Source organism: Akebia trifoliata, chromosome 6, assembly GCF_017979445.1.
Source record: "Akebia trifoliata isolate Shusen 1 chromosome 6, ASM1797944v1, whole genome shotgun sequence".
Taxonomy (NCBI): domain Eukaryota; kingdom Viridiplantae; phylum Streptophyta; class Magnoliopsida; order Ranunculales; family Lardizabalaceae; genus Akebia; species Akebia trifoliata.
The window spans coordinates 6259570-6287420 of NC_141380.1; the positions used below are offsets into that span (position 1 = coordinate 6259570).

Here is a 27851-nt window from a genome sequence, read left to right on the forward strand (position 1 = left end):
GCAATTTAAATGAAGCAAATAATCACAAAGATTTGGGATTGGCTAAACAAATCCTTCTCGATTCCACTTTGTCCCAAGCCAGGTCTTCTATCATTAAAGGTGAGAAACCATGCCCATGGCATATCGTGAATACTACCCTGTTCCATTCTGTCCAAAACCTAGTTTTCTACCATTGAAAGTCAGAAACATACCCACGGTATAACAGGAGACATGAATGCTCTATTTGAATCCCAAGTCCCAAGAGTTAACTATACATTACTAAAATAGAAACAACATTCGAAGTTTTAAACCAAAACAAATATTCGAAAAACTAATTTTCACTTTTACATACCTTCCCCAACCACATAAAACCACTTTTTTGCCTGTGTGGAAGAAAAGAATGTCCAGCCATTATGAGTGTGCCTGGGCATGCTCGGGTTTGTGCGTGAATTCATAATCAAGATGAACAAAAGCTCGTTCGATCTCAGGCAAAAATTCCAGCTTCTCTTGCAAAGCCTCTCCAATGTCATGTGCCTCCCGCAAGGGCATATTAGACGGCAAGACAATGTCAACCTCAACAAAGTAGTGAGACCCAAAGGTGTAAGCCCGCACAGTGTCGATGTGTCTTATGGCCTCGTGGTGGTTCCAGCAGAGGTACGTCAGTTTCTGGAGATACTCTGGTGCTGCTGACTTGCCTACAAGGGAGTTCACATTTTCTAGCACCGTCACTGACCATGTGCGGATAGTATACAATGCCAACTGCAGGAAATTGAAACCCGTGTAAGAAGTAAACAAAAAAAGTAAAGGGGATTAGTTTATAGAGTTGCTATTGGCACCCCAACCTTTACTTATTACACCCCATTTTTTAAAATTATTAATCACACCCCAATTTAAGATTAAAAAACACAATTCAAACATTGCAAAGGTTTGACTCAAATTATTATCTAAACATTATAACACTCATTCAAACAATTTCAGTAGTTATTTACAATTATGATTAGGCTCATATAAAATATCAAACCCAATTTTTACTTATTTTATTTATTTTTAATTGGGGTGTAGTAAGTAAAAGTTGGGGTGCCAAGAGCAGTTCTCTTAGCTTATGTCACTTACAAGGATAGCTCCAACTGGGTCCATCCATCCATTAAAATAATTTGCAAGGAGAGCAGCAATGAGGCCGATGACATTGGTGATGACGTCAAAGAAGTGGTCCTGCGCGTAAGCTTTGACGATCTCATTGGTGAAAGAGCGGCAATAAATAACAAGAAGGAGCTTTACCAATGTCACTGAGACCATTATGTCAATCACCCACACCTCTTGGTCCTTCGTCAAGTTAAAGTCAGACTCCTGTGGCCAAATGTGGGTTAGGTAACTAGCCAAACTATGGAGAGAACGATAATGCGGCACAGTTAAAAGTCAAAGTCATGATGAAAAAACGAAAAAATAATTCACTTACCTCATATAATAGTGTGCGCCCTGACTCCAAAATTATTTGTAGACCCAGTGTCGCCATGACAGATGCAAAAACAAGGATTCCCTGCTCAACAATGGGCACAGATAAGTGTTGATGTCCGACACAAATATGAGGTACCTCACACATAATAATTAAGAATCCCGAAAAGAAGCACATCCATACATATGAATTGTATTATAATATTTAGATAAATTTAAAACGGGGTGTTTAAAAATAAAGAGTAAGAAATGTGCGAAATTAGAAGAAAATGCGCCATACATTAATCCACTAAATTACTAAAAATCAATAAATTAACAGGAAGGAAGATTATCAAATGACTATAATTGTGCTCAGCAACTTAACAAAGACAAAGGGTTACTTACATTTCAAGATGTGTCAGGAAATATCTTAAGGCACACGGATTAACATTGCAGATAACCCTAAAAATATTGTGCCTTGTAATGTAATAAGGAAATACTTTTCCTCCTGTAATCTTAATTTTACTACCTAATAACAGTAGTTAATTATCTGGATAATATTGTTCACTCTAAACCATTGGCAGCCTAAACTGAGAACGAACAATTAGTTGTAAATCAACTAATACTCAACATATTGCAATGACATGAAGCACACATCTTAGGTTGAAACAAGTACCATAGCAACCCTTTGTTTGTGAACATTATTGTTACATAACTAACCTAAATCTCAATATCAGTCCGTAGTTATTGAATACACGGTCAAATATTGAATGCTCAACTCATATGAGCATGTGTAAGTATTTTTGCACATCTACCTTCTCTTTCTTTCCTTTTGGGGATTTGAAGGATCATGAGCTTGTGGGAGAGGTAGATTAAATGAGGAATTTTGGTGTCACAAAAAATCCATACTCCATGTTAAAAGACACAGTGTTCTCACAACATGTAACTAAATCCAAACTACACAATTAAGTGCAACATCAAGCCTTACCAAGAAAATCTGGGAATCAAGAAATTACAGTATCAATCAGATACTAGCATGACATACATAACATTCAGGTCCATGCTCATTAGTTATACAAATCCGATCGACAAACAACAATACATATGAGAAGTAGGAACAAAATCATCATTAAGATACAACGACTACGTGTCAATGAAGCAAGTTTATGCAACCAACGCCAAGGGTCTGAAAATTGGACCATTCATAAGTCAACTGGACAAGGAAGGGTTAACCCCAGTTCAACTGCTAGATCAACCTAGTGAACCATGTCATATGTGCCATCAATAAACGCTTTAAAATAACAAAATGCAATTGGTTTGAAATAGATAAGTTCGTTTTTAAAATTTTTTTAAATAAAAATGAAACAGGGAAACAATAGATTATTTTTATTCAATATTCATGTGGACCATTTAGGGAACCAGAACATGGATCATCACAATGAATCAGCGACACTTTCATATGTGTGAGCAAGCATGCAATTGCAACATATATAATAATTATAGTGTGCCCGTGCCTCTTTGGACTTCAGAATAGAAGAGGAAATTCAATAAAGTTGGAAGGCTGTTATTGAAAAAGGGGTAGTAGAAGAAAGACAATAAAGTTGGAATTGTATACTTAGAAAGTAATAAAAGAGGAAAATATGAAGTTGAAGTCCACCATTGTGTTTTATTCTACAGATGTGAATGTATATTTGACTAAGGAATAATCACAGAAGGTAACTGACCAATGGTTGCATACGTTTCTTCCCAATAGGATATTGATAGGGGTTTGGGGTCTGCATGGAGAATGCAGTAAACCACAGAATAAAACCAGACAGAAGATCTAGAAGTGAGTCCAATGTGGACGCTATGATGGCCAATGAACCACTCCTGATTGAGGCATAAACTTTAGCAACAAAAAGAATCATGTTTCCAATATTTGATATTCGGATGGCTGTTGTTTCGCTTCTAGCCAACTTTTCCCGCTCTTCCTAGAAGTGAACAAAATAAGCTAGTCAGTCCATGACATTTGAAGCTAGACAAACTGGTCAAAACGTTGTGATACTGATGTTAAACAAGGAGTAAACCAATTAAAAAAAACATAAACCTTTGACATTCTGGGAAGAAAACCACGTTCTGCTAGGGCATCCATTTCGATGAACCCATCCAACATTTCTACTTGCTGTTGGTAATACTCAGCCACGACATCTTCTGGAGCTAAACCCACCAAGCCAAGTAATTAAACAAGATTCATGAATTCTTTATAAGAATCAGTAGTAATTTAGATTATGAGATTGATATAATAATAAAAAAACGCACTGTTTCAAAGGGTTTGTATTTGGTGATTTTTGTGCAGATAGACAGGTTTTACCAAATTTGTATATTTCCCCTTTTGTTTTGACCTATTGCATCCCTTTTGTTCTGTTTCAAACCATGCATTATTTAAATTCTTTGAAAATGATACTCCATCTTGATGGTCCACGAACCCCATTCAGAGCTCTGTTTATGAAGTCCTCTTCTAGCATGGAACTTCAAATGTTAATTAAAGATTCTTTGTAAATGTCAATTACAGGATTTTCATGGACCTTCCTTCACAATTAGGCGAGATTCATAAAGAACTATTTGCAAAATACAAAAATGCAAAATATATCGATACAATAAAAACTTTACAAGGCGAGGTGCAAGAAAAAGTCCCTTCCATTTATCTAAACATACCAATATTTTTTAGTTTGTAAGTGTTATATTACAACAAAAGTATTTGTTGAATATTATTAGACAACTGCATGGATGTGTTATCCTGATGGGTTATCAACAATTATGGTGTAGCACGTCACTGACTTGGGTCCACATCCAACTTATATAAAAGCAACTACATTTTTGGCACCCACATATATAGAAGTGAATAAAAGGCATCATCAAATCAGCCTTCCTCACCACACAAAAAAGAGGAGAGGGGGGCATGAAGGACATCAATTTTCTCACACCAAAACTCAACTGAGCCCTGCAAATGTTCCAAATTCTTTCTAATGGGCAAACTGATAGAAATTGAATGTCAAAACCCTCACTAGTAAAATCCCTTTCCTGCACATATCCACTTTAACATCCACAACAACAAAGCCTTCTCTCAAAATTTGGGTTCAGCTAAACAAATCATGTTCTTCCATTCCACTATGTCTAAAGCCAAGTCTTATGTTATTGAGAGTGAGCTCATATATCCGTCTCCATCCACATTCTTTTAGACCTCTCTTGCCTTTTTAGGACCTTCAACTTGAACAGTTCTTCTAACTAGGGCAGTAATCTTGCCCAAACCATCTTAACCAACTTTCTCTTAATTTATCGCCTATTCGTTTCAAATTTTATCCTTCCTAATCTTTCCACTCATCCACCTAAACATTTTCATTCACTTACACTAGATTAATTAATATTTAATAATAATTCCCACATAATAGTACATATTATAATCTTAAGTTGTTCTTCACTGATCACAAACTCTGAATTTCACAACAACTTCTCCTGCTATGTTACCCACACAACCTGTATACAATATCTAGACTTAGTTGAAGTATCTGACACAAACCCGCCACTCATTTTTAAAATATCTGAGTAACATTGCTAGTCTTATATAAATAAATAAATAAACCCAAAACCCTTTGTTTCTTCAGGAAGTCGAGTACATAATTTAGCTCAAATTTCCAACTTAACAAAATCTGTTATTTGAGAACAAGTAGAATCACAAAAAACAAACTAAATTATAATTATAAAAAAAAAAAACCCAAGAGCATTACAATGAGAGAGAAAAAAATCCTCATAAAGAAATAGTTGACAAAAAAAAAATTCCATAATTAAAAACAAAAGAAAAATATTACAGTAATTAAACAAAATGAAGAACAAATAAGTATAGATTTTACCTAAAACTCCAAGACAGTCATGAAGACCACGAGGAGGTTTCTCTTTGTGCTCTGAGCGCTGAATCCCGTCAAAGTTTAACCTCCATGACCGTTCTTCATTACCGGATTCCGTCAAGAGAAGCTCCTCCGACTCATCTGTGTCACCCCGTGAGTTAGCCGGATCCACCATTTTTTCCGGTTAACTAGAACTTAAGCTTGAGAACCATAGAATCCAGGAAACTAATGTGATATAAAAGGAAGGAATCGATTTCACAAAGTTTGTTAAAAGGAGAGCTTTTTTGGATCTTAATGGGACCTTATTGTGGTTGAAAAAAGCGGACTCTTTGGAACCATGACAAGTGTGTGTTGTCGTTTAGGTTGATAGTGTACTGTTTGTTACAGATAGGACACGTGGATGGTTGTGATCTAATGTACTCCGACCCTTTATATCTATTTGATGTGATGCAGCTTTCGCTTTTGTCTGACAATAATGGCATTCATGTAAGATTTCACTAAAGCTTTGTCACGAAGAATGTAATCCCTGCGACTTTGATGCGTCTACTTGATATAAATAGTTGTGTGGGGGGGCGAAGAGGACAACACGTGGCGTCTAAGAAACAGTTTCTTATTTTAAAAGTGAATCGGATGGCTTAAGTTTAATAAAAATAAAAAATAATTGTTATATATTTTTTTATTTTTATTCTTAAGAGTCCCGATAATATGACTTGTCAGGGGCATACTCAATCGACTCCTTGATGTAGATATATATGACTTGGAATATATTTTTTATGGAGAAGAGCAATTGTATATCCCAAGGCATTCCCAAACTTGTCACGTCAAGAAGTCGATTGAGTATGCCATCTGGTGAGTCATGTTATCACGACTCTTTTTATTTTTACGATCGTGTCATTCATGTTAAAACACATGATCTCTATTCTATAAATATGAAATCCAATAATTAATATTTAAGTCCATCACAATAATATTATCTTAGAGATATTTATTTAAAAAAGAGTCATGATTTTCTGGGTAAAAAATTTTCACTCGTTCTGCACGCGACTAGCATGGCAAGGGCACAGAGTCATATCTTTTTCTTTGGTATATAGAAGGGAAGAATCAACGGTTTTGTGCCTTCGCCACGTTAGTTGAGTGCAGAATAAATGAAAATTTTCGTGTAAGAAAATCGTTAGTGTTTCAAAAAAGATATCTCAATAGTTGAATTTTGTGATTACAGGTGTTTTTTTCCCATGTCATTTTCTATCAATCATCTAAGTTTGACTTTTAAAAATCATCTTCTATCAATAAAAACCTCTTTCTTGGAGAGAGAAATACTAATTTCTTCTCTTTCCATAATTAGAACAAGGGATTTATTGGCTAAGAGCTTAAGAGAGAGAAATGGACTTCATCCATGGCTATTGAATTTGCTTTTTTTCTACACAATTCCCCTTTTTTATAAACTAGTCTTAGATGTGGACATTGATTTTTGTTGAATTTAGCTACATGTGAAGTTAATTTTGTGGACGAAAATATTGGATTGTAGTGCAAAGAGGGAAAACCATGGAAAGTGCTTAGTTACTATAGTCCAAGGATGATACCATAGATCAGGGTTCACCATTACCAAGTTACTAATCTTATTAAAAATAGGTTTATTGTAAAAAATAGGAAAAATGACCTTCCCCATTTTTGAAGGTTAATTTAGTGTGAGTTTTAATTGTTTTAGTATTTGTATTTCAATGGAAATGGCATTTTATGATAAGTTGAACTAAATACTTAGAGTCATGCCGGAGTGACATCAAGATTGAACTTCAAATCGGACATCTTAACGTAAAAGTGGTAGGAAACATAGATGCTTGTTCACTCATATCTCTAGGAAAAACATCTATGGTTCTCATACTCGGGGTGTGAGATCCAATCTTGAGGTCACTTTAACATTATTCAAATGCTTAATGCAATTTCATTCCAAAGTAAGAAGATAAAGTAGTTTTGGGTTGATTTGAGCTTTCGATGAAAGCATAATTAAAAAAAAAAAAAAAAAAAATTTAAGTGTTAACATACCAATGGAATGGAATGGTACTTATTTTAAGTGATGAGGTGCAATTGATACTGATTAGTATGCAATTAGTTGATATAAAAAAAAGTGGGAATGGAAAGGAAATTTGAAACTTGTAACAACGATCTCTATAGTAAAATTGGCTCTCAAGCCCTTGGATGTAGTTAACGATTCGAGCGACAAATCCTATAAAATTCCTGGTATGTGACATATATATATATATATATATATATATATATATATATATATATATATATATATATATATATGGGGGTGGTTCATGGGACATTTAAGAAACCTACTAAGAAACCAATGGATGTCGGTCATTTGATTTGGGGAAAACAACGGTTTGGATTGCGGGAGACATCAATTCCAATCTTTTATAACATTTGTAATTAATTCCAAACACTTCCCTCTTTTTTTGTCTAAAAGGAAATAAACTCTCTCTTTCTCGTCTCTTTCTCTTCTCTTCTCTTCTCTCTCTCTCTCTCTCTCTCTCTCTCTCTCTCTCTCTCTCAAACAATTCAAAGTCTTTCTCTCTGGGTTTCTCTCTTAATTGATTCACTAAGTATCACCCTTGAGTCTGTATGTTTTACCACAAATGAATCTGCTCGAGGAGATCAAATCTAAGTTAGGCCTTTTATTTTTACATTTGTTATAGATGCAAAAAGAGATCCCTTGGCATATTTTAGTCGTTGATGTAATGATGATCTACGAAATTAGAGAAAGAAATTGCAACTATAACCATGGAAGAATATATTCGAAAGTAAAGGTTGAATGAAGGTGCTAGCAAGGCTTCCCTCGCACTTTTAGAACAATTTTGCCTTTCAGAGAAAAAATAAAATTAATAGAAAAAAAGAGTGATTGTCAAAGTCAATTTCTAAGAAAATACAAAGAATACCATTTTAGGCTAACAGGCTCTTGTTAATATTAAATAAGGGAGACGGCCATACCCAAAGTTAGAATAACAAAGTATAGTATGTAATATTGTTCTGTAAACTGTAATATATGTCTGGTTAGATTGATGAAATTGTCTGAAAAAGTAGAGCATTACTAATACAATATTCCAGAATTATACCAAAAATCTGAAAGACAAAATTCATTTCCAATGTGAACAAGAACGATTTAATGTATAAAGAATAAAAGAATTGACAATTGCACAAAGTATGCACAGGTGGCTTCAAACCACAGAAAAATACCAGACAACAACAATATAAAACGTGTAGTAGAAGTGGTCTTTGGGATCATTTTACTACTTCAATACATTGCAATAAATCAAGCACAGCTCCTTTAGAACAATTTTCACTGCTGTTGGACTTTCTTTCTATAGTTATGGTTTCCCACAAGTGGGTACGTGCCTTGAGATTGGGGCGGTGCAGAATGTCTAGGCCCAATTCTTGTTATTTTCATATTTCGTCTTTGGGTATGATTTTATTTTATAATATCATCGTAGTTACCTCTATGATCAAGAAGGAAGATAAGAATATCATCATCAAGATGTAGAACAAACTTCTAGACTACTTTGATTTCAGATTGATCGATCGATTGAGAGAGAGAAAGAGACTTTGAAGCCGTTGTTCTATTATCTGTGATTTTAGAGAGAGAGAGAGAATTTATTTATTTATTTAAAAAAAAAAAAAAGAGGGAGGTGTTTAGAATTAATTACAAATGTTATAAAAGATTGGAATTGACGTCTCTTGCGATCCAAACCGTTGTTTTCCTCAAATCGAACAACCATCATCCATTGGTTTCTCAATAGATTTCTTAAACGTCTCAACGGGTTTTTTAATATTCATTTGATGGTAGAAGATTAAATATGATTGCGAGATAAATCTTAAGATTTGGAAGTCTGCCTGAATTTTAACCTAACAATAAAATTATTTTAGAACCCCAAAGGAGTGGCTCAATGGCAATTTCGGATCCAATAAGCGGTGAGAGTTCTTAGGTTGAGTTTAATATCCAGTATGAGCAGTATTTCATTAGGACCACCTGTGAGAGCGCACCCTCACTTACCCGGTGTGTGTGATGTGCATGCATTACACGTGTCCAAAGGAGGGACCCATATGCCTTGGTTCTTTCGACCCTTCTACTCTAACGTAAGTTCGTACACCCCCATCATTAAAAAAAAATTTGATTTTAAGATAAAACTAATGATAGATCAAATCCTGAGCCAATCAGGATATGATTGATCTAAAATCAATTAATTGGTATCTTTGTCAAATTCCAAATCACTGTCATTATCAATAGCGTAGACGAAGACGACACGACAATGAAGAGTGCGCATTTGGCAATAACAACCGAAAGTTGCTGCCACAGAATATTATGTGGAGGGTCCGCTAGTTCTCGCTTTCTACTTTGGTCTCAAATTCTACAAGGAGAAGACAGACACAGTGGATTAGGCACTCTCGCAACGTTATTCGGATTTGTGGGCCCACTATGCTCTTTGTTACAAGGAGGCTTCAAAATGGAACGCAAAGTACCCAATAAAATAATGTTCACTGAGAAATGAGAATGCTTGACTAGACGTCACGGAATCAAGAAATCCGGGATGTGATGCTCATCGCATATTAAATTAGAGAGATTCTATTGTCACACCAACTTTTACTAAGAGTATCTTAAGATTTGCGTTAATTCCTTGCTGATATCATATGTTTTGAGGGTGCTCTTTGTAAAAGTTGGCGTGGCAATAGAATTTCTCTTAAATTATAGGGAATTTCATTGGTACCCTGTGAAAAATTGATTATATTAGAGTTGCCCAATATAAAGAAGGGGAAGTGTTGTGCTCCTTAATAGAAAAAGAGAGCCACTATTGACCCACCAGCTTTTACTTATGACATCCCAATTAAAAATAAAGTAAATAAGTGAATGGATGAGAATAAGTAAAAGTTGGGTGGCAATAGAAGCTCTCTTGTTATTTGTTTTGAGAGGTTTCTATTTTGGGGGTTTAGGATTATATATATGTATGTGGCGGCGGTTAATGGGACATATGTGACAACATATGTAAAAAACAATGGTTTTTCAAAATATGGGTTAGAGGTTTTAGATTGAGCTGATTTTTTGTGAGGATGGTCTCTATGACGAGGAGATCATCCTCACAAAAAATCAGCTCAATCTGAACTTCTAAATCCATCAAAAGTGATTTACAAATTATTGGCAAAAAAATCGACGGTCCACATTCTAAATCACTTTTAATGGGGTTAGAAGTTTTAGATTGAACTGATTTTTTTTTTCGGATGATCTTCCCATCATAGAGGTTATCCTCACAAAAAATCAGTTCAATCAAAAACTTCTAACCCATATTTTGAAAATTTATTAATGTTATATTGTTTTTACATATGTTTTTTCATGTCCCTCGATCCGTTCCCTATATATATATATATAACGAGGCATTCGATGCTTCACAGTTTACCCTACGTTTTAGCAAACAATTTTGGATCGTTCAATATAACGCGATCCGACGGATGAGATTAAATCTCGCAGCGATTTAACTTAAACAGTATAACTTATAGATTTATTGCAGCGCCATCCCTCAAGATAGAGTTAATTTGTGCCACCTCCCTCTTTTCTTTAAACAGAAACAAAACAGAGAGTTCTCACTCTCTCATTCTCTTGACAGAACTCTCAAACCCTCTTACAGTTGAAACCTTCTCTCTCGCGAACTCTCTCATTCTCTCTCGGTCTCGCTCTCGCCTGAAACACTCTTGCTCTCGCCCTCTCTCCCAAGTGTTATTAAACAGAAACTCTCTCTCTCTCACTCTCTCATTCTCTCTCGCTCTCGCCTGAAACACGAACGTTGAAACCCTTTATTTCACTCTCTCACGCATTATTCCTCGCTGCAACTACCTCGCTCTTGCCTGAAAAACGAACGCTGAAACCCTCTCTCTAACTCTCTCTCACCCTATTCCTCGCTGCAACTACCTCGTCCTTGCGTGAACGGCTTTCGCTGCAAGACTCTTCTCTCTTCTCTCGCTGCAACTCTCGCTCACATGTGTTGCAACTCCCTCTCGACGAAGACAGGGTACTCTCTGAATTTTCAATACTTTCCTGAATGCTATTATTGATTCAAATTAATAACTTCATTGAAATTACATCTGGTTTCAAGGTAGAAAAATGGTTTTGATTCTATTTTAGTTTAACCTATTGAGTGATTTTTTTTTGAGTTTGTATAAGTAGTTTTGATTCTATTTTAGTAAGAATTATTTGAAATAAACATCTCTCTGTTGAGAAGATTGTAGTTCTAGTGTTTAAATTAAACCCTTACTTGTTATCCATGTGAAACCCCATTTTAAAATTCTCTAAATGCTTAACTTTGTAGAGAACCATTGATTTGTAATTTATTTTGAGTTTGTATCAGTTGTTTGATTCACTTTGTAAATTTCTCTAAAATATATGTTAATTATGCTAGCATGCTGTGCAATATGTACTATCTTGATAGGCTTAAAAATGACAAACTACAATGGTGATCTATTACAGACAATGTCATTGCTTTTAATCTATCTTCCTATGGCTTTACACTTATTCCCTCCTAGAAGTAATGCTTCACAATCATTTTGAGTATCGATAGAACTATATAAAACAGAAAGGTAATGTCTATTTGCATTTGTGCATGTCTTATTAATAAAATTCTTAAGAACCCTTGGGAACTAAAATACTTTGAATTGGGGTTATGTCCGGCTTCTTTGTGGTACATTGAGTCACTTAACATTGCACCAAGGATATGTTGTAACACATACTTTTGGAGAAAATGCTTTAAGAGGAGTTGAAATCAACGGGTTTGATTCATTTAAGGTTTTTACAACAGTTTACTTCAATTTTCGATTGTTACAACCTCTTTTGCTGTGCACAAGCAAAGTTCAACATCCTGGACATTTAGCTTCATAAAACATATTCGGTCATATTGTTGTCTTATAAATTTTCTTTTTAATTTGATTGTGATATGTCGATCACATGGCACTCCATAAGAACCTTCGTGCCCACAAAATAATTAGCTTCATAGGCATTCTTTTGTTCTTTATGTATGGTTTGTTCTTTTTTTCAAAATGGTATTATAATTAAATTTGGAAAAGGGGAGTTTAGAAACTAATTGCTCAATTTGATAACTATCAAGAAAATATTTTTTATTGTTCAAATTTTTGTTAAAGTGCATATGTTTAGAGGTCAAAAAATACGCGACATTATACTCCTTACAAATGATGATTGTTAAATACTTTATAATCCAACCTTTGTAGCTGTGAAATTGCCATTTTTTTACATTTTACAACAACTGGTTCGCAAAAAAATCGTGTTCTTTTTAATACACTCCTACTTCTGTTTTATGTATCTTGAAGAAGATTGATATGTTAGGCCATCTCAACCATTCACTGCCATCAATGAAAGTGGGCCTTCGAATACTGGGTTGTGGGCTAACCAGCACACATGCGGATATTCACGAAGGTTTGCTACTTCTTGACTCATCGTATTAGCTGTACAAATTTTGATCTCTCATTGAAAAGGGCAGATTAATTTTAACCCCAGTAACTTTGCAATAATGATATATGTTAATAATGTCAAAAATGGATATGAGGTACAAGATATTTGACTGGGGAACCCAATAGTTCATCACATTTGTAGAATTAATTTTTATGTTCGTACTGTAATTACAGATAGTTCGATTTGGTGTACTAATACAGCTATGTCATTCTTTGACATTGTTGAATGCTTACCTCATGTTCAAACTTTGAAGGTTCAAAAGCGAGGTTCTGTGGGAAGATCTCTATACATCACCCGTTACAAAGGGTATGACGACCTCATACATGATTTGGCACACATGTTTGGGATTCAAGGGCAGCTCGAAGATCCGCACAGTACCAAGTGGAAACTGGTTTATTTGGATCCTGAAAATAAAATTCTACTAGTGGGAGACGACCCTTGGGAGTAAGTTGGATTCCATAATAGTTACAATAAACTTGTTTTTAGTTGGTTTTCACTCAAATCTGTCAATTTCCAAATGCAGGGTGTTTGTAAGTTGCATCCAGAGCATCAAGATTTTGTTCTCGACTAAAGTTCAACAGATGAGCTTGAATGGGGATCTAGGGCATGTGCATGCACAAATTCATGTTAATGGTGGGTCCGATGACGGAAATGGGTGGAGAGGACACAATGATGTCAATATAGCTGCCCTATTTGATCAATGAGTTAGGGGTGTCAATGGATAGCCGAAATCCGAATTCGAATTCGAAAAATCGGATATTATCCGAAATTTTCGGATATCGGATATCAGATTCGGATGTCATTTTAACATTCGAATGAGTTTCGGATACAAATTCGGATATTGCGATATCTGATTAGATAATATCCGCTCCGATAGTAATACATATATTAGGTATTTATGTTTTACAACAAAACTTTATATATGCAAATATATAGTGTTATATATTCGTGTCATACATCAAAACTAATTTTCAAATCTTTATCTTCTCAAACCTACCTTCAACAGATGACGTTAATGGTGATTTCTGTTTCGATCGAACTCTGTGACTACGATTTTCTCCGGTCGGCGAGCATCAGGTACTCTCTCTCTCTCTCTCTCCGATCTAATCAATCGGAGTGATTTTTTAAGAAAATATGTGGGTTTCAACTATGGGAACTCCGACATGTCTACTCCCGCTGGTGAGCATCCAGGTATATATTCTCTCTCTCTCTCTACGATCTAAACCCACTGGAGTTTTCAGATGAAATCTGTGGGTTTTGACTGTGCGAACTCCGATCGGATCGAATATTATCGGATATCCTATATATTTTTCGAATTCGAATTCGAATGTTTGTTAGGGATATCTGATCGGATTCTAATTCGGATATAGCAGTATCCGATTAGATACCTATCCGTTGACAGCCCTACAATGAGTTCGGCCGCAGTAGAGTAACTGCTTTGAGCATAACTATTATGACAATGAATTATTTTTTGGTATAGGTAAATAGAAGATATAGTATAGTTGTGATGGTTTGATATTTTAGTTCGCACTATCTTCATCAATGCCAAGATCTTTGTAAAATTTGTAAGAATGAGTTGTCAAGGATGGCCAACGGATGTAGTGCCAAGATCTTTGTAACATTATAAGAATAAGAATAAGGGTTATGAGGAATGGATGTCAAATAGAGATATCTAGGTCTCAATCTTGGCTCTTTTGACATTTTATTTATGTGAAGAAATAACTATTTCGTTTGTTCTAATTCTAAGGCTTTGTTTCATAATTTAATAAATACAACCATTCCTTTTAAGTATGTGGGAAGTTGTTTCATGATTTAATAAATACAACCATCAAGTTTATGGGAAGATAGGAAATCCTTCACAGTAAATCGTCACCTGGACTATTGGGAGTTTGGCACCCATTTTTAGATGGTCTAAGATTTAACTTTTTTAAGTAATATAAGATTAAGAAATAGGAGTTGGAAAATGAATCCAGCATTAATTTAGCCACCCGTAATAAATCTATTTTCCTACAATGCGTTACTTGACAAAAAGTTTAAGTACTAAAAACTCAATGCCATATTTTTCATATTTACAATGGCCATTATTTATTGTTCTTAGAATACTATGGTTAATATCTCAGTCAAATGTAGTGTATCTTCACGTTATGGGACACTCTCTCCCCCCCCCCATCCCCCCACCCCCATTGTCATGAAAGGGCACCACAAAATATGAAAACTGATGCCACAATCAACCGAGAGGCCTACCTATTGGTTTGCTTAAGCTATATCAATTCTATGGTTTGAATTGATTTATAGATTTCCCAAATCAAAAAGTCTGGAATAAATATATCTAATAAAGCAAATGTAATAAACTCTTGTTGAGTACAATATTATTTCTACTAAAACAAAACTGCCATCACATCAGATGCCTTAAGAATTATGTAATCAGAACCATCACTGCCCTTGAACTCATTTCTAGCATATTTGGAGTACAAGACCATGTACTCCGGGGCGACTGTCAGTGGTTTCCTCTTTCCTTCTTCGTCCAACGAACCAAGCTCAACAACAATCGCCTGGTACAATATAAAGTGAGAAAAAAAAATGTGCATTATTCTCATTTGCCCATATGACGTAATTACTTGATGCCAAAGCCCAAACACAAACATATGTTTCAATAGCCAAATTTGCAAAACTACTTAAAAACTCTTTAACATTTATTATATTAAGAAAAACAATCTTACAATTCCAACCAACGGTTTCTCCTTGGAAGCAGCTGTCAGCAACAAACCACCAGCAGTTTTCTTCTCAACTTGGGCAACCTGAAATCAAAGAGTATTCAACTCTAAGGCACAATATGCTCAAGAACAAGGTGAAGTATTCATGTAGAATTTCTCCTGCAAAGTTTAGACAATCTAAGAAATGCATGTTATAGATTGTCTATACATATATAAACAAAGCATGATTTCAACAAACGTTCCAGGCTCTAAACCAGAATCAGAGAATAAATAGTAATCCAGAAATCTAGGATCCCTACTTTTAGGGAAAATCAAATGGCTTAAGAAAGAATCATTCCTTGATTAAAATACAATCATTCAAAGGCTTGAGATATTTGATATCATCAGTCTCAAGAACAATCACAATGTCATTTTCCTTCAATAAAAGATGATTTGATCCATTAAACTCAACCTCAGTCCCATCATAAATTTATCACAATTTGCAGTTGACAGAAGACATTTAATTAAGGGTATTGCAACGTGTTAAAGTTCAATAAATACACTTTGGAAATTGGGGTTTGTTAACGTTTTAAATTGGATTTTGTATCCACAATGTCCTTAAAACTATATTTCATTACCAAAATACCCTCATATGCTTAACAAAACTCATTAATTAAACATGGGTCTTGTTAACGTGCGCCCTTAGGACACACATTAACAAAATCCATTAAACATGGGTCTAGTAATGTGTTTAAGTTCAATAAATACACTTTTGGAAATAAGATTTTGTACTGAAAATGCCCTTAAAATATATTTTATTACCAGAATACCCTCATATGCTTAAGTTAACAAAACACATTGACAAAAAATTGTAGGACCAACCAAGTACCAAACACCTGCAATTTTATTTTATTTATTTTTTTTTAAAATTTTAGGAGATTGGCTATTAACATGTGGGCCTCTAATTCAAATTTATCGACCTTGAAGTTCTGTTTTAGCCGTTTGGAACTTTTGCTAAGGTCACTAACACCACTAATTGCTGAGATGGGAGTGTAAATATAGGTCTCCTTGGGATCATAATCACCCTGGGGAATATCTTCCCATTTCAGACATAGCTTGGACTCTAGAATTTGGAATACCTGTGGTGTCATTTGAGAAGAAACGAATATTTTGGTGGGCTTCGGTAAGCCTGCAAGGATGGCATCACTGCTCAACCCTAGTTGGGCCTTTTCCTCATAGGCTGGTCCAAATCAAAATTGCAGCCCGGACCCGAGTGCTTATCGATTTACGCTTGGATCTATTTTGGACTATTTGTTAAACCCTTGGATCTATTTTGGACTATTTGTTAAACCCTTATACTGACTAGCTTGGCCCAACTCAATTTACTTCAAATAATTGGGCCAGTCATGCAAAATCAAGTGTATTTTGACCCATAGATTGATATAATTAGAAATATGGACTTTGAGTAACTAGGAACAAAAAGATTTGGAGAAGGGAAAATTTTCAAATAATTACGTTGACAAAACTATCACATAATGTTGATACTTGATAATGATTTGTTAATAGCCTATGGTAGCTCTGTTAACAAATGTAACATTTTCTGTATTTTTGAAATATTTATCAGATCGGTAACTCACCATATTAAGGAATAATTTTTTTTCCAAACCGGCAAAATTTTTTTTTTTTTTTTTGGGAGGGTGGGTGGGGACATGGCCTTCTCTTATAGACTAGTGAAAAATGACCTTAAATGTCATTATGAAAAATTATTTGATTTATTTAGTCTCATAATCAATCTTTCATTTTTGACCTCATCTTAAACCCTTGTAGAAACCTTTGATATTTTTTAAATTATCTCATATTCTACTTCAAAAATTCTATCTTATTCTTGAAATTTAAAGGTAGAAGTAGATAAAATCTTAAAGGTTGAAGAAGGCCGTAAAATTTTTTTGGAAGGTTAATTTTTTGACGGATTACAATACCCAAAACTTGTCTAAATCTTAGAATAATTCCATCAAATTCAAGCAAAAAAGAAAAAAAAAAAAATGGAATCCAAGACAAAGATCATGCCTTGGGAGGAGGAAAAGGAGGGAGTATGTCCCATGCTAATGATACTGTTAGAGAACTGTTGACTTTAGATCATAATTACCATATCATGGTTGGGGGTGTGGATAGTACATGGAACACCTTTACGTATGTCGTGGCACTTTAGTTGATAAGTATAGATACAATGAAGAATTTGGGGCGAAGATGAACGAATAATTAGGGCGAGTTTGAAAACTATCAATTGATGATGAGGTTGAATAGATTAAAAATAATTATCATAGAGGGTGGAGAGAACTTGAAAATGACTGTTTTGGGAAGAAAAGTCCAAATATGATTTTAGGTCATAATAATTATTTAAGGGTGATTTAGGTCATAAATTGGATAGGTGCACTTAACAGTATGGTAAATATATTAAAGTATTATAATTATTTAAATATAAGTGCACTTACGATTTGCATCAAATGGTGGGTGCAAAAATTGCTACCCTCTCTGTGGTGTGGCACGATTTTATCCCACTTCCATATGTACATATCCTGTTCAATTCAATGCCAACGAAAGACAAGTGTGTGAGAAGGACTGCAATTTGGGTGGGTTGGGATCAATTTGCGTTCAATCCACACTTGATAAACACCAAACCATGCCCGTGCCTAACATGACGTTAAGATGAAACCAGGGGTGGAGCTAGTAAGGAGTTGCGCGCGGGCGCGGGCGCGGGGGGGGGGGGGGGGGTGTTACAATTGCCCTCACTGAACTTTGAGACACCCCTATATTTTCAACTAATTACATGCCTCATTTGTCCCCACTCCCTCACCTCTCTGCCCATTTGCCCCCACCCCCTCATCTCCCTTCAATTTTTGCCCCTACACCTTCACCTCCGTTTATTCAAGTTCTTTAACTATACAACTAATCATAATTTGCCCCCACTACAAGAAAATCCTGGTTCCGCCCTGGATGAAACACTCAACCTAAACCCGTAAAAATCGGGTTGTCTCATTTGACATTAATATTAGATAATTTAATAATGATAATGACTTAAATGATAATGACTTATATAAGATGTGATATATAAAAAACTATAAAATTTACAATTATTTATCTTAAAAGTATATTATAAAGTTCATGTAGTTAAGAAAAGATGACGATGATTAATTAAAGTTAAAAATGTGAATGCAATCGTAACAAAGAAATTAAAAAATAATTGATACAAAAAAAGATATATTTAAAAATATTTTTAAATTAATATCATACTAAGTTCGGGTTTGGGTAAATCGGACAACCCAACGTCTATGCCTGAACTCAACTCGATTTGATTCGGTCAATTTTTTTTTCATCCAATGGATTCGGGTTTGGCCCGCTAGTCGTACGTGGGAGTGATCATCGTCTATAGTCCACACGTGCCACTGCTACCTCCATAATTTGTTGGAAAAAAATAGAAACTTTCACTGCGTGCGTGACAGGGAATAATCCCTTACTGTGCATGTGCATCGCACGTGCAAATAGAGAAATTCAAAACTAAAAAAAAAGTGAAATTTAACTGTTGGCCAAAGAATCATCTTTTTAACTGAGGACACGCAAGGTGCGTGCATTACCTAACCAAGGTTAAATAATTAACCATGGTCGAGTCCCAAACCATCTTTAAAAAGGACACTAGTGGTCTTCATGGTTTCTCCTTCTTCCTTGGTCGCTTTGTCTCGATCTGCTCCTCTGTCTTCATCTCTGTAAGTCTCGAAATCTAATTTTAGATAAATTCTATCAAGATTTGTATTTGTTGGATTTCTTCTTAATTTCTCGTAATTTTCTAGGGTTTTATTAGATTTGATCTTCTTTAGCTTTGATTCCATCTTAGATTTCATAATAGCTTTCATTTACTTAATTCTATTCCCCAGTTATTGCGCCCCATGTTAACCTAATCGATTGGATATCTTTCTTTAATTTTCTTTTTTGTTTTTTTTAGAGAATTTCAATCGACAATGATGGATTTTCTACAATTACCGTGAGATTTCTTATTCTGTTTGTTGATTTGTGGAAAATCGTGGACAGATGGAGAATTTAATCCGTCTTGGTTTATTGGGTCTATGGTTTGATATTTTGCATTTTGGTTGATTGTGGACTGTTCAAATATAGGGTTACCAAAAGGGAAAAAATGATTCATGTAAGAAGAATTTAGGGTTTTGGGTCCAATTTTGGTTGGGGTTCTTCATCAAGGATTTGTAGTGGGTATGGTAGGGGAAGAGGAGGATGCCGGGGGTTCTCGAGGGCGGAAAATTTTCTGGAGATCGGCTTCTTGGTCTTCTTCACGGACCGCACAACAAAGCCCCGCACATTTTGAAAATGTGAAAGATTGTGCAGATTCAAATAGTACGGAGAAGAGTAATGGTGGGCAGTTTCGACGGTTTCCTGTTCCTCTTACGCCTCGTTCTCAACAGAACTGTAAGGCTCGTGCTTGTTTGCCCCCATTGCAACCATTATCAATTGCTCGTCGAAGCTTGGATGAGTGGCCAAAAGCTGGTTCAGATGATCTTGGAGAATGGCCCCAACCTCCCACACCAAGTGGCAGAGCGGATTCGAGCAAGCCTAGAGAAGGGTTGAAGCTTGATTTGTCTTCGTTCCAGAAAAGCTCGGATCCTCTGGGCGGTCTTGTTAATAGAGATAGGATTGCTTTCTTTGATAAGGAATGTTCCAAGGTTGCAGACCACATTTATCTTGGAGGCGATGCGGTTGCTAAGAACAGAGATATTCTGAGACAAAACGGTATAACCCATGTTCTTAATTGTGTGGGATTCGTTTGTCCTGAATACTTCAAGGCCGATCTTGTGTACAAGACATTGTGGTTACAAGATAGCCCATCAGAAGACATCACGAGCATACTATATGACGTGTTTGACTACTTTGAAGACGTAAGAGAACAAGGGGGGAGGGTTCTGGTCCATTGTTGTCAAGGGGTGTCTCGTTCCACGTCTTTAGTGATTGCATATCTTATGTGGCGAGAAGGACAGAGCTTTGACGATGCTTTTCAATATGTGAAGGCAGCGAGGGGTATTGCAAATCCGAATATGGGTTTTGCTTGTCAGTTGTTGCAGTGCCAAAAAAGGGTTCATGCCATTCCGTTAAGCCCTAGTTCAGTACTGAGGATCTATAGGATGGCACCGCATTCTCCTTATGATCCTCTTCATTTGGTTCCGAAAATGTTGAATGATCCTTCTCCTTTGCTTCTTGACTCTAGAGGAGCCTTCATTGTACATGTGCCTTCGGCAATTTATATCTGGATTGGTAAAAATTGTAAACCAATCATGGAAAGAGATGCTAAGGGTGCTGCTTTTCAGGTTGTTCGGTATGAAAGAGTGCAGGGCTCTATAATAACAATTGAAGAAGGTGAAGAACCATCAGAATTTTGGGATGCTTTTTGTAATCTTGCGTCTTCTGTGGATAATAATTCCATTAGTAAGGAGAAAATTGAACCAACAGTTAAGATTGGTCCTGGTGAAAGAAAAATAGATGCTTATGATGTAGATTTTGAAATTTTCGAAAAAGCAATCACTGGAGGAGTTGTGCCTCCGTTCTCATCATCTGAGACTGGGCATGAAACCCACTTGCCTGCAAGAGAAAGCAATTGGAGTGTATTAAGGCGGAAGTTTGCCTCTGGAAATATGAAAGAGTTTGTCTCAGCTCCCAAGGTATCCCTTTGTAGAGTTTATTCTGATTCGATGTTGATAGTTGACTCACATAGTCGTGTGAACAAAATTCTACCTTTATCTGCAGACTCGTCTGCTTCGTCTTCACCTTCGTATCTTTCTCCAAGTTCTCTTTCTTCTGATTCAAGCAATAGTTCTAAATTTAGTTCAGAATCGCCATCTTCACGTTCTCTTACGCCATCACCTGCCTCATCAAACTTGTCTGAGTCATCACTCCTTTCATCCAAGATGTCTATTCATCCCATACCTAATAGTCTTGAAGTCCAAGGTGTTTGTAAATCTTCAAAACTTTGTTCTAAAACAGTTATTTCACCATCCAAACGATTTGCAGTTTCCCTTGCTGAACGCAGAGGTAGCTTGTCCCCGTCTCTAAAGCTGCCAATCTTGAAAGAAGATGTCTCTCTTTCATCTAGACAGGTGAAGATTGCAAGTCAACAAAGTGATCTCGGGAGAAACAACAATTTCTGCTCTTTGGAAGAGCCACAACATGAAGGTGTGCCGGCCTCCAAAGGGGGGAATGCAAATGACAAGGGATATTCACCTCAAGAAAACCTGTCACTAATGTGTTCAGATGTGTCAATTATTGGTGGTTCGTGTTCCAAGGTAGACGATTCGGTTGATATTTGTGGAGAACCACTGAGAAATTATCCTTCAAAAGAGGCTTTGGTGGACAATGATTCAAACTTATGTACTCCGATGCAACCCTTGGTATGCCGCTGGCCTGGATTAGAAAAGGTTACAGAATTTGGTGATGGTGATCTGGATTCTAAATCCGCGTTTTTCTTTTTGACTCCAAGTACAGGTGTAGGCACTTACAATGATAGGATGATGTATTTGTGGTTAGGAAAATCCTTCAAACATGATGACAGTCGGATTCCACTGAATAACAACAGAGATGTAGGTGAAGTAGAAGAGATTGATTGGAATCAAGTTGGTTATGACCTCTTTGATCGAATGGGTCTGCCAAATGACGTCCCCATTAAGGTATGGAGATTGATTTTGAAGCTATTTTATTAAGTTATATTGCATACTTTTATTTTTCCTCAAGTGTTTCCAAATGTGAAAAGGTTTATTGCAAGTATATCGACTCCCTTGATGAGGACTACTTGTCACTTCTTAAAAATGGGTTATACCCCGTTATTTATTATGTCCTATCTGATCTTAAATGGGATTTCTGCTCTCTGATTGCTAGTTTAGATACTCATGGTTGTGTGTGGGCGTAAAAAATGTTTAGATATTTATAGTACGTAGTAAAGTGCTTTCTTTTATCTGATATCAGTAAACAAAGTATTTTTCCTTCCTAGGTTCTCTGGGCACCATCATCAAATAGTTCAGTTCCTAACAATCAATGACATAGATGTGGAAGTGCTAGGATAAGATAACATTGCATTTGATTAAAAAAAAAACTCTATGTTGCATAGATGTGGATACGGTGTCAACTACGGATGTATAGATATGATTGAGGAAAAATAGAAATTCAACTGTTGACATGTTTCACTATCTTTGAAATTAATTAGTAAATGATTGTTGTAATTTTTATAATCATTCATGCTGTTTGAAACCTACAATTGCTTTAGATCTAGGGAATTCTAAATTCAAAAACTTAGTTGCATAGAGCGGTAGTGTCTACAGAAGGATACTTACCACTTTCCCCAGGATTTCCTGTACTTGCCTTATTAATTATATATATTATTTTGATTCTGAAAATTGAATGGGCAAAGAGCCAAAAAAATTTCTTGGCCTATTCGTTTTTACAAGGAATGCTTACAAGAAAATTTCCCCAGTAATTAAGATATATGTAGATGATGATGATTACACGATTATTCCTAAAATGTCTTTGATAAGGATTGGAAGAGGTTATGGATTTAGTGATTTCTCCCTTCCTATGGGCGTTTTTGAGGAATCGATAAATTCTCAATAGGGTGTCGATTGCAAATAAATCCATTTCTTTTAGAAATTATCAAGGATTTCTATTCAAAATAGACTTAGAATAGGCTTGTGATAATGTTAGCTGGGTTTTTTTGGATAACATGTTAGTGGTGGTGGAAGCTTTAAGAAGTATGACATGCAGGGTTGTGAATCATGGTATGGTATGATAAATAGGATGCAACTGAAATAATGGTCTCATATTTTTCGCCTGGAATTTACAAATGAAACAATTGTTTCATAGGAGTTTGTTTTGATCAGTTGAAGCATTTAAATTTATGGACTTTTTAGGTAGTTTTAGGGCCTAGGATAAATTTGGGTAAGAACCATATTATTTGTTTTGAGGAAGTAAAGAAGATCAAGATGCGGTTTGCTTGGGTTGTCAGGGGGGCAACTTGTTCTTGGAACTATATGAATGAAGACAACCGAGATCTGATGACTGAACACATGTATGTAGAAGATTTTGGCTTAATGAAATTTAATATGTATGAAAAGGAGGAAGGGGCATGATCATTAATAGCACCCTTTCTAGCCTCATCCATACTCTTTTTCTTTCTCCCTTCGATTTTGATGTCTGTGCCTGTTGGTTGGAGAAGAGTATGAAATGTTTTTGTGTGGGGGAAAAAAAGGAAGGGGGGGGGGGGGGTGCCCACAATTTTCATTCTGCGGAGTGGAATCACCAGGTGTTTGAGGGAGTGTGCTAGTCTGTTGAGAAATGTATGATTTCAATCATGAGTCTTTTGTATTTTTGGTGTAAGGCCTTTCAAGAATTTAAGGGGGTCTTCTTTGAAGTTTTTTTGGTGAGATGGGAGTGGGTTTGTTGAATTCCTCCATCGTAGTAGTAGTTCTTTTGGTTGTTCCCTTTGTATGGTTGGCCGGTCACCTCAACCTTTCTTTTAATAAAATTTTTCGCTAATTAGAAAAAGGAATATGGTTTTTCTAGGGAAATGGCTTTGGAGTTATGGAGAGGAGAGGAAGTATGCGAAGCTGCAGGTGGTGAAAAAGTGGAATGACATTTATACCATGGGGGGCCCACACTCTTGGTTATATCATTGAAGGCTACTTGGCATGCAAGTACCTTGCTGAAGGCCACCACATGGGATGACACTATGAGATACCCTCGCGGCCTCACTCAAATGTAGCTTTGGTAAGCAGCCACCAAAAAGGGTGACTTAGGTTTAGAGACCGCAAAGGGGATTCCTCGTCTGGGGTACTTACTCTGGAGCCTACCCCAGTGTGTTTTTGATGGGAAGGTGTGACAGAGAACCTGGGGCAGCTGAGATGCTGCAACGCTTAGGCACCTGCTACCTGCCAGGTACACAATGATACTATTGTACGGCTATTGTTAGGCTGTCAGTGTATGGTCTACCTTGACCCATACCATGACGGACCGTACGGTTCCAACTAATGACATGGCCTGGTGAACAATTGAATGCTGACACCAATTGGACACTATAACAACTCCTCCAACCACTGGCACTGTTATGCCTGGCAAAGGAATACTCTGTCATTTCAATGGACCGAACTCTATAAAGATGAGAATTTGGAAGATGACAAGGGATCATGCATTCTCATATACCACCCTTGCTGCTATGCTTCTCTGCCTTCACTCCCCTCCATCTACTAACCTTGGCATGTTACTGTTTGAAGCAAAGGTAACCTAACTTCAAATTTTGAGAGATTTAAGCATAGGGTTATAGGAAAATTACACTGTTGATAAATATTCTATTGTAATATCACCATTGTCTATAAAGAATCCTAAGTTAGTATATGTTTGTTAAGCCTATTGAACATAACTGCAGGTAGTCCCCCTGGGGGTTGGCTTAGCTGTAAACTAGAGACATGAGTTTGCTCCCTCTAACCGTGTATTCGAAATTGGGTGGCCTCCTAACTAACTTTGTTGCACGGTTGGAAACTTCTGCGGGGTCAGGGCGTGCAATTGTAGGGACTAGCCCCATTCTAAATGGTATGGGGAATGATGGGGACATCGGAGATCGTACGTCTTTAAATTTTATGTTTTATTTAATTTTATTTTTAGGAGAGTATTTTAGTGATTAGGTTAGTATTTGAACTTTTTTTTTTCCATGGCCTTAGTATAGATGTTTGTCGTTAGTTTTGTAACTGTAATGTCCTTTTATTAAGTTTATAAGGGTTGAAAATTGAGGAGAAGTTAATGAAAATTAGAGTATTTGTAATTTATCTTTAATTTAGGGTAGTTTAGGTAATTTTCTCTTTATGGTTTTCTTTTAGTATTTAAAGACATCTTTATGTTATTTGAAAAAAAAAAGTTTATGGAATAGAATATATTGTAGAAGTTTCTATTTTTCTTATTTGAGTGTTGGTGCATTCAACTTGGTGATGCCATAAAAATCACTGAGGTGATTGCAATGTACATTTATCATTTTTTCCTCTTTAATCTTCTTCTTATCCTCTATTTTTTTCTTTTTAGGTTTATTTGTGAGAGATCAAGAACCCGTCAAATCTTTTCTTAACCTATAAACACGTATACCATTAATCTCTTCTCTAGATCTACTTGATACTTAAACCCTATTTCATACCCCTAAACTTAATTATAATACCCTATTGCAAAATATGGCAATTGCAAGACTTTGTGTTTTACATACCCTATTGGCCTTTGTTGAAACCTTTCCCAATGACCAATAAAATCTTTTGGGCCTGAAATCTCTTTTCTTCAATCCCTGACCTTTTTCTTTATCCTAAAAACCTAAATCCTTAACCATAATTGTAAAACGTCTTAATTAAATACCACAACTCAACACTTTTTGGTTTACCCAAAATGTTTTTGGTAATTCTATTGTAGTCAAATCCTTAACTCAAATCCCAAACCAGATTCCCAACCCCATTATCTCATCTTCTTCCTGCTCCGTCCTGCATTAGGAAACCATGCGATCTCAAAGAAAAAACTGTGGTTTCAGAAAAAAGTTGGTACTGTGATGATTCCATCAATTCTCGTTGAAAAGATTTTGGATTGGTTGGAGACTTTCAATCCCGGTTGCCATTTATGGTACTTTTAGGTTTTAATAAAATTATAGTTATAAAAAAAAAAAAAAATTAGTTCCTGAATAGGTTCGTGTAATGATTTTTTAGTATGCTGAAATATTGAAAAATATTGCTATGGATTCCTGAAATTGTCTGTCGTTCTTATTCATCATTGCACGTTTCAGTGGTTGTACTCTTTATTTCTCCTTTTCCTTACTCTACATATAGGCCAGCTAAACCTGTAGGAGCTATTCTTGCATATTCTTCATTGATTCTAACTCTTCTGTTGTGTGCTGAACAAGTGTAGGTGGTTAAAGAGGGAGAGGAACTGGAAGATTTTCTTAAACTGTTGAGTGTTTTTAGGCAACACCAAAAGTTGTAAAAGATCCTACTATGTCACGAACTCAAATTGGCACCACTATAGCAACTTTGTTTGTCATTCTGTTAGAGCTTCACTTGGCATGGTCAGCAAGGTAATGAACTTCAAATTTCTTTTCTATGTTAAATAAACATAGAGCTTCTATTGCCACACCAACTCTTTTCAACATACCCCAATATATGTGCTAATTCTTTGGTGATTTACATACGAATTGGGGTGGCATTGGTAAATGTTGGTGTGGCAATAGAATCTCTCTAAATATAATGCCCATGTTATTGTGAGATTACAGAATATATAGTTTTTTTGTGATAGGGAACACAACTCTGTAGTCCTTTCAAAAGTAACAACCACTGTGCGTGTAACAGATCTGGAGTCTTTTGAGTTCAGTTTGCAGTATATCAATCGACTATTCTGCCTCTTGGTCCTTCAGCTTCCTATATTAAAGTAAAATGTTTTCCAAAATCATTCAAGTCCAAGATGATCTACTGTTTTGTTTTAGTGTCCCTATGTCTTCAGAAACATTCTCATCGCAAGATCAGGGTTGTCAGTGTTGCTGCTGGCCATTTAATTTCTGCTGCATTAAGTGGGAAAAACCAAATGTGTGTCAAGTCTTTGTGGATGATGATGTGGGAAGTTAGCCGGGACAAGGTTTAGTTCTTTAAAGGAAAAAAGGTTGATTCGGTGATTCCATCCTTAAAATATGGTTTTCATACCACGCCTTTCTTCTGTTTACAGGAGGTTGCAGATGAAGTCGTTCGTCGCAATTCACCTGGATGTACAGTGACACAGTCTCGTAGGCCTAGATAAGCAAAAAAAATTGTATTCTGACACACTTAGAATAACTCTTTTATGTACACTATAAAATTTTAGTTGATTTCAGAAGGCTCTTTGGCGAAGTTGATATATCGAATTTTATTCCATGGACCTTTGTGTGATTTTACTGACTGCGAGAGTGTGCGCGTGATAAAAAGCATGCCTGTTCAGGACATTGGTGCTCAAGTTAACAATGGCTTTTAGTAAATTAAGTAGTGGACTCTGAATAATGGTAACTCTTAGCATTATGCGGTATATATGCCATAGATGGGTATGGTCTGGTTTCCCATTTATTTGTTGGGGATGGATATGGTCCTGATTTATCAGGTATCAGATTCAAACTAAACAGGCCAGTGTTATCCATAACCATATCAAACTAAACAGGCCAATATTATCCATTATCCATATATGGGAGGGTCTAGTCCAATTTGGAAGGTCATCCAGACCAAAACCTGTATCCGACTGGTTAATGTAGTAAAGGTTGGTTTTGTAGAGCTCATTACGGATTAC

The 27851-nt window shown here is 36.0% G+C and overlaps 3 protein-coding genes and 1 pseudogene across 14 annotated transcripts; 2 read left to right on the plus strand and 2 right to left on the minus strand.

Annotated features, from left to right (window-relative positions):
- Positions 1-199: 199 nt before the first annotated feature.
- LOC147399914 (metal tolerance protein 11-like) lies at positions 200-5601 on the minus strand. The gene is made up of 6 exons (XM_086445475.1): positions 5298-5601; positions 3497-3606; positions 3135-3380; positions 1436-1516; positions 1093-1326; positions 200-738 (listed from the first exon to the last, which is right to left on the minus strand). Exons 1-6 carry the CDS (start codon positions 5464-5466, stop codon positions 391-393), a joined length of 1188 nt encoding a protein of 395 aa, XP_086301601.1. The 5' UTR covers positions 5467-5601; the 3' UTR covers positions 200-390.
- Positions 5602-10921: 5320 nt separating this feature from the next.
- Positions 10922-14876, plus strand: LOC147399915 (auxin response factor 16-like). Of its 4 annotated transcripts, none has more exons than XR_015179144.1 (5): positions 10922-11344; positions 12654-12759; positions 13049-13239; positions 13319-13687; positions 13802-14876. XR_015179144.1 is itself a non-coding variant. In XM_086445476.1 (5 exons), exons 2-5 carry the CDS (start codon positions 12742-12744, stop codon positions 13840-13842), a joined length of 360 nt encoding a protein of 119 aa, XP_086301602.1. In that variant the 5' UTR covers positions 10922-11344; positions 12654-12741; the 3' UTR covers positions 13843-14872. The 4 variants fall into 4 exon arrangements, 1 of the variants encoding a protein (XP_086301602.1); XR_015179145.1 differs by having other exon boundaries at positions 12657-12759; XR_015179146.1 differs by having other exon boundaries at positions 12670-12759.
- Positions 14877-15173: 297 nt separating this feature from the next.
- On the minus strand, positions 15174-16639 carry LOC147399916 (20 kDa chaperonin, chloroplastic pseudogene; annotated as a pseudogene).
- Positions 16640-19102: 2463 nt separating this feature from the next.
- On the plus strand, positions 19103-27448 carry MKP1 (mitogen-activated protein kinase phosphatase 1). 9 transcript variants are annotated; one of them, XM_086445478.1, is made up of 4 exons: positions 19103-19249; positions 19572-22207; positions 26457-26622; positions 26827-27448. In XM_086445478.1, the coding sequence occupies exons 2-3, from the start codon at positions 19751-19753 to the stop codon at positions 26529-26531; spliced, it is 2532 nt and encodes an 843-aa protein (XP_086301604.1). In that variant the 5' UTR covers positions 19103-19249; positions 19572-19750; the 3' UTR covers positions 26532-26622; positions 26827-27448. The 9 variants fall into 9 exon arrangements, with proteins under 9 accessions (XP_086301604.1, XP_086301603.1, XP_086301607.1 ...); XM_086445477.1 differs by having other exon boundaries at positions 19140-19249; positions 19486-22207; XM_086445481.1 differs by having other exon boundaries at positions 19145-19249; positions 19656-22207.
- The last annotated feature ends 403 nt before the right edge of the window (positions 27449-27851 follow it).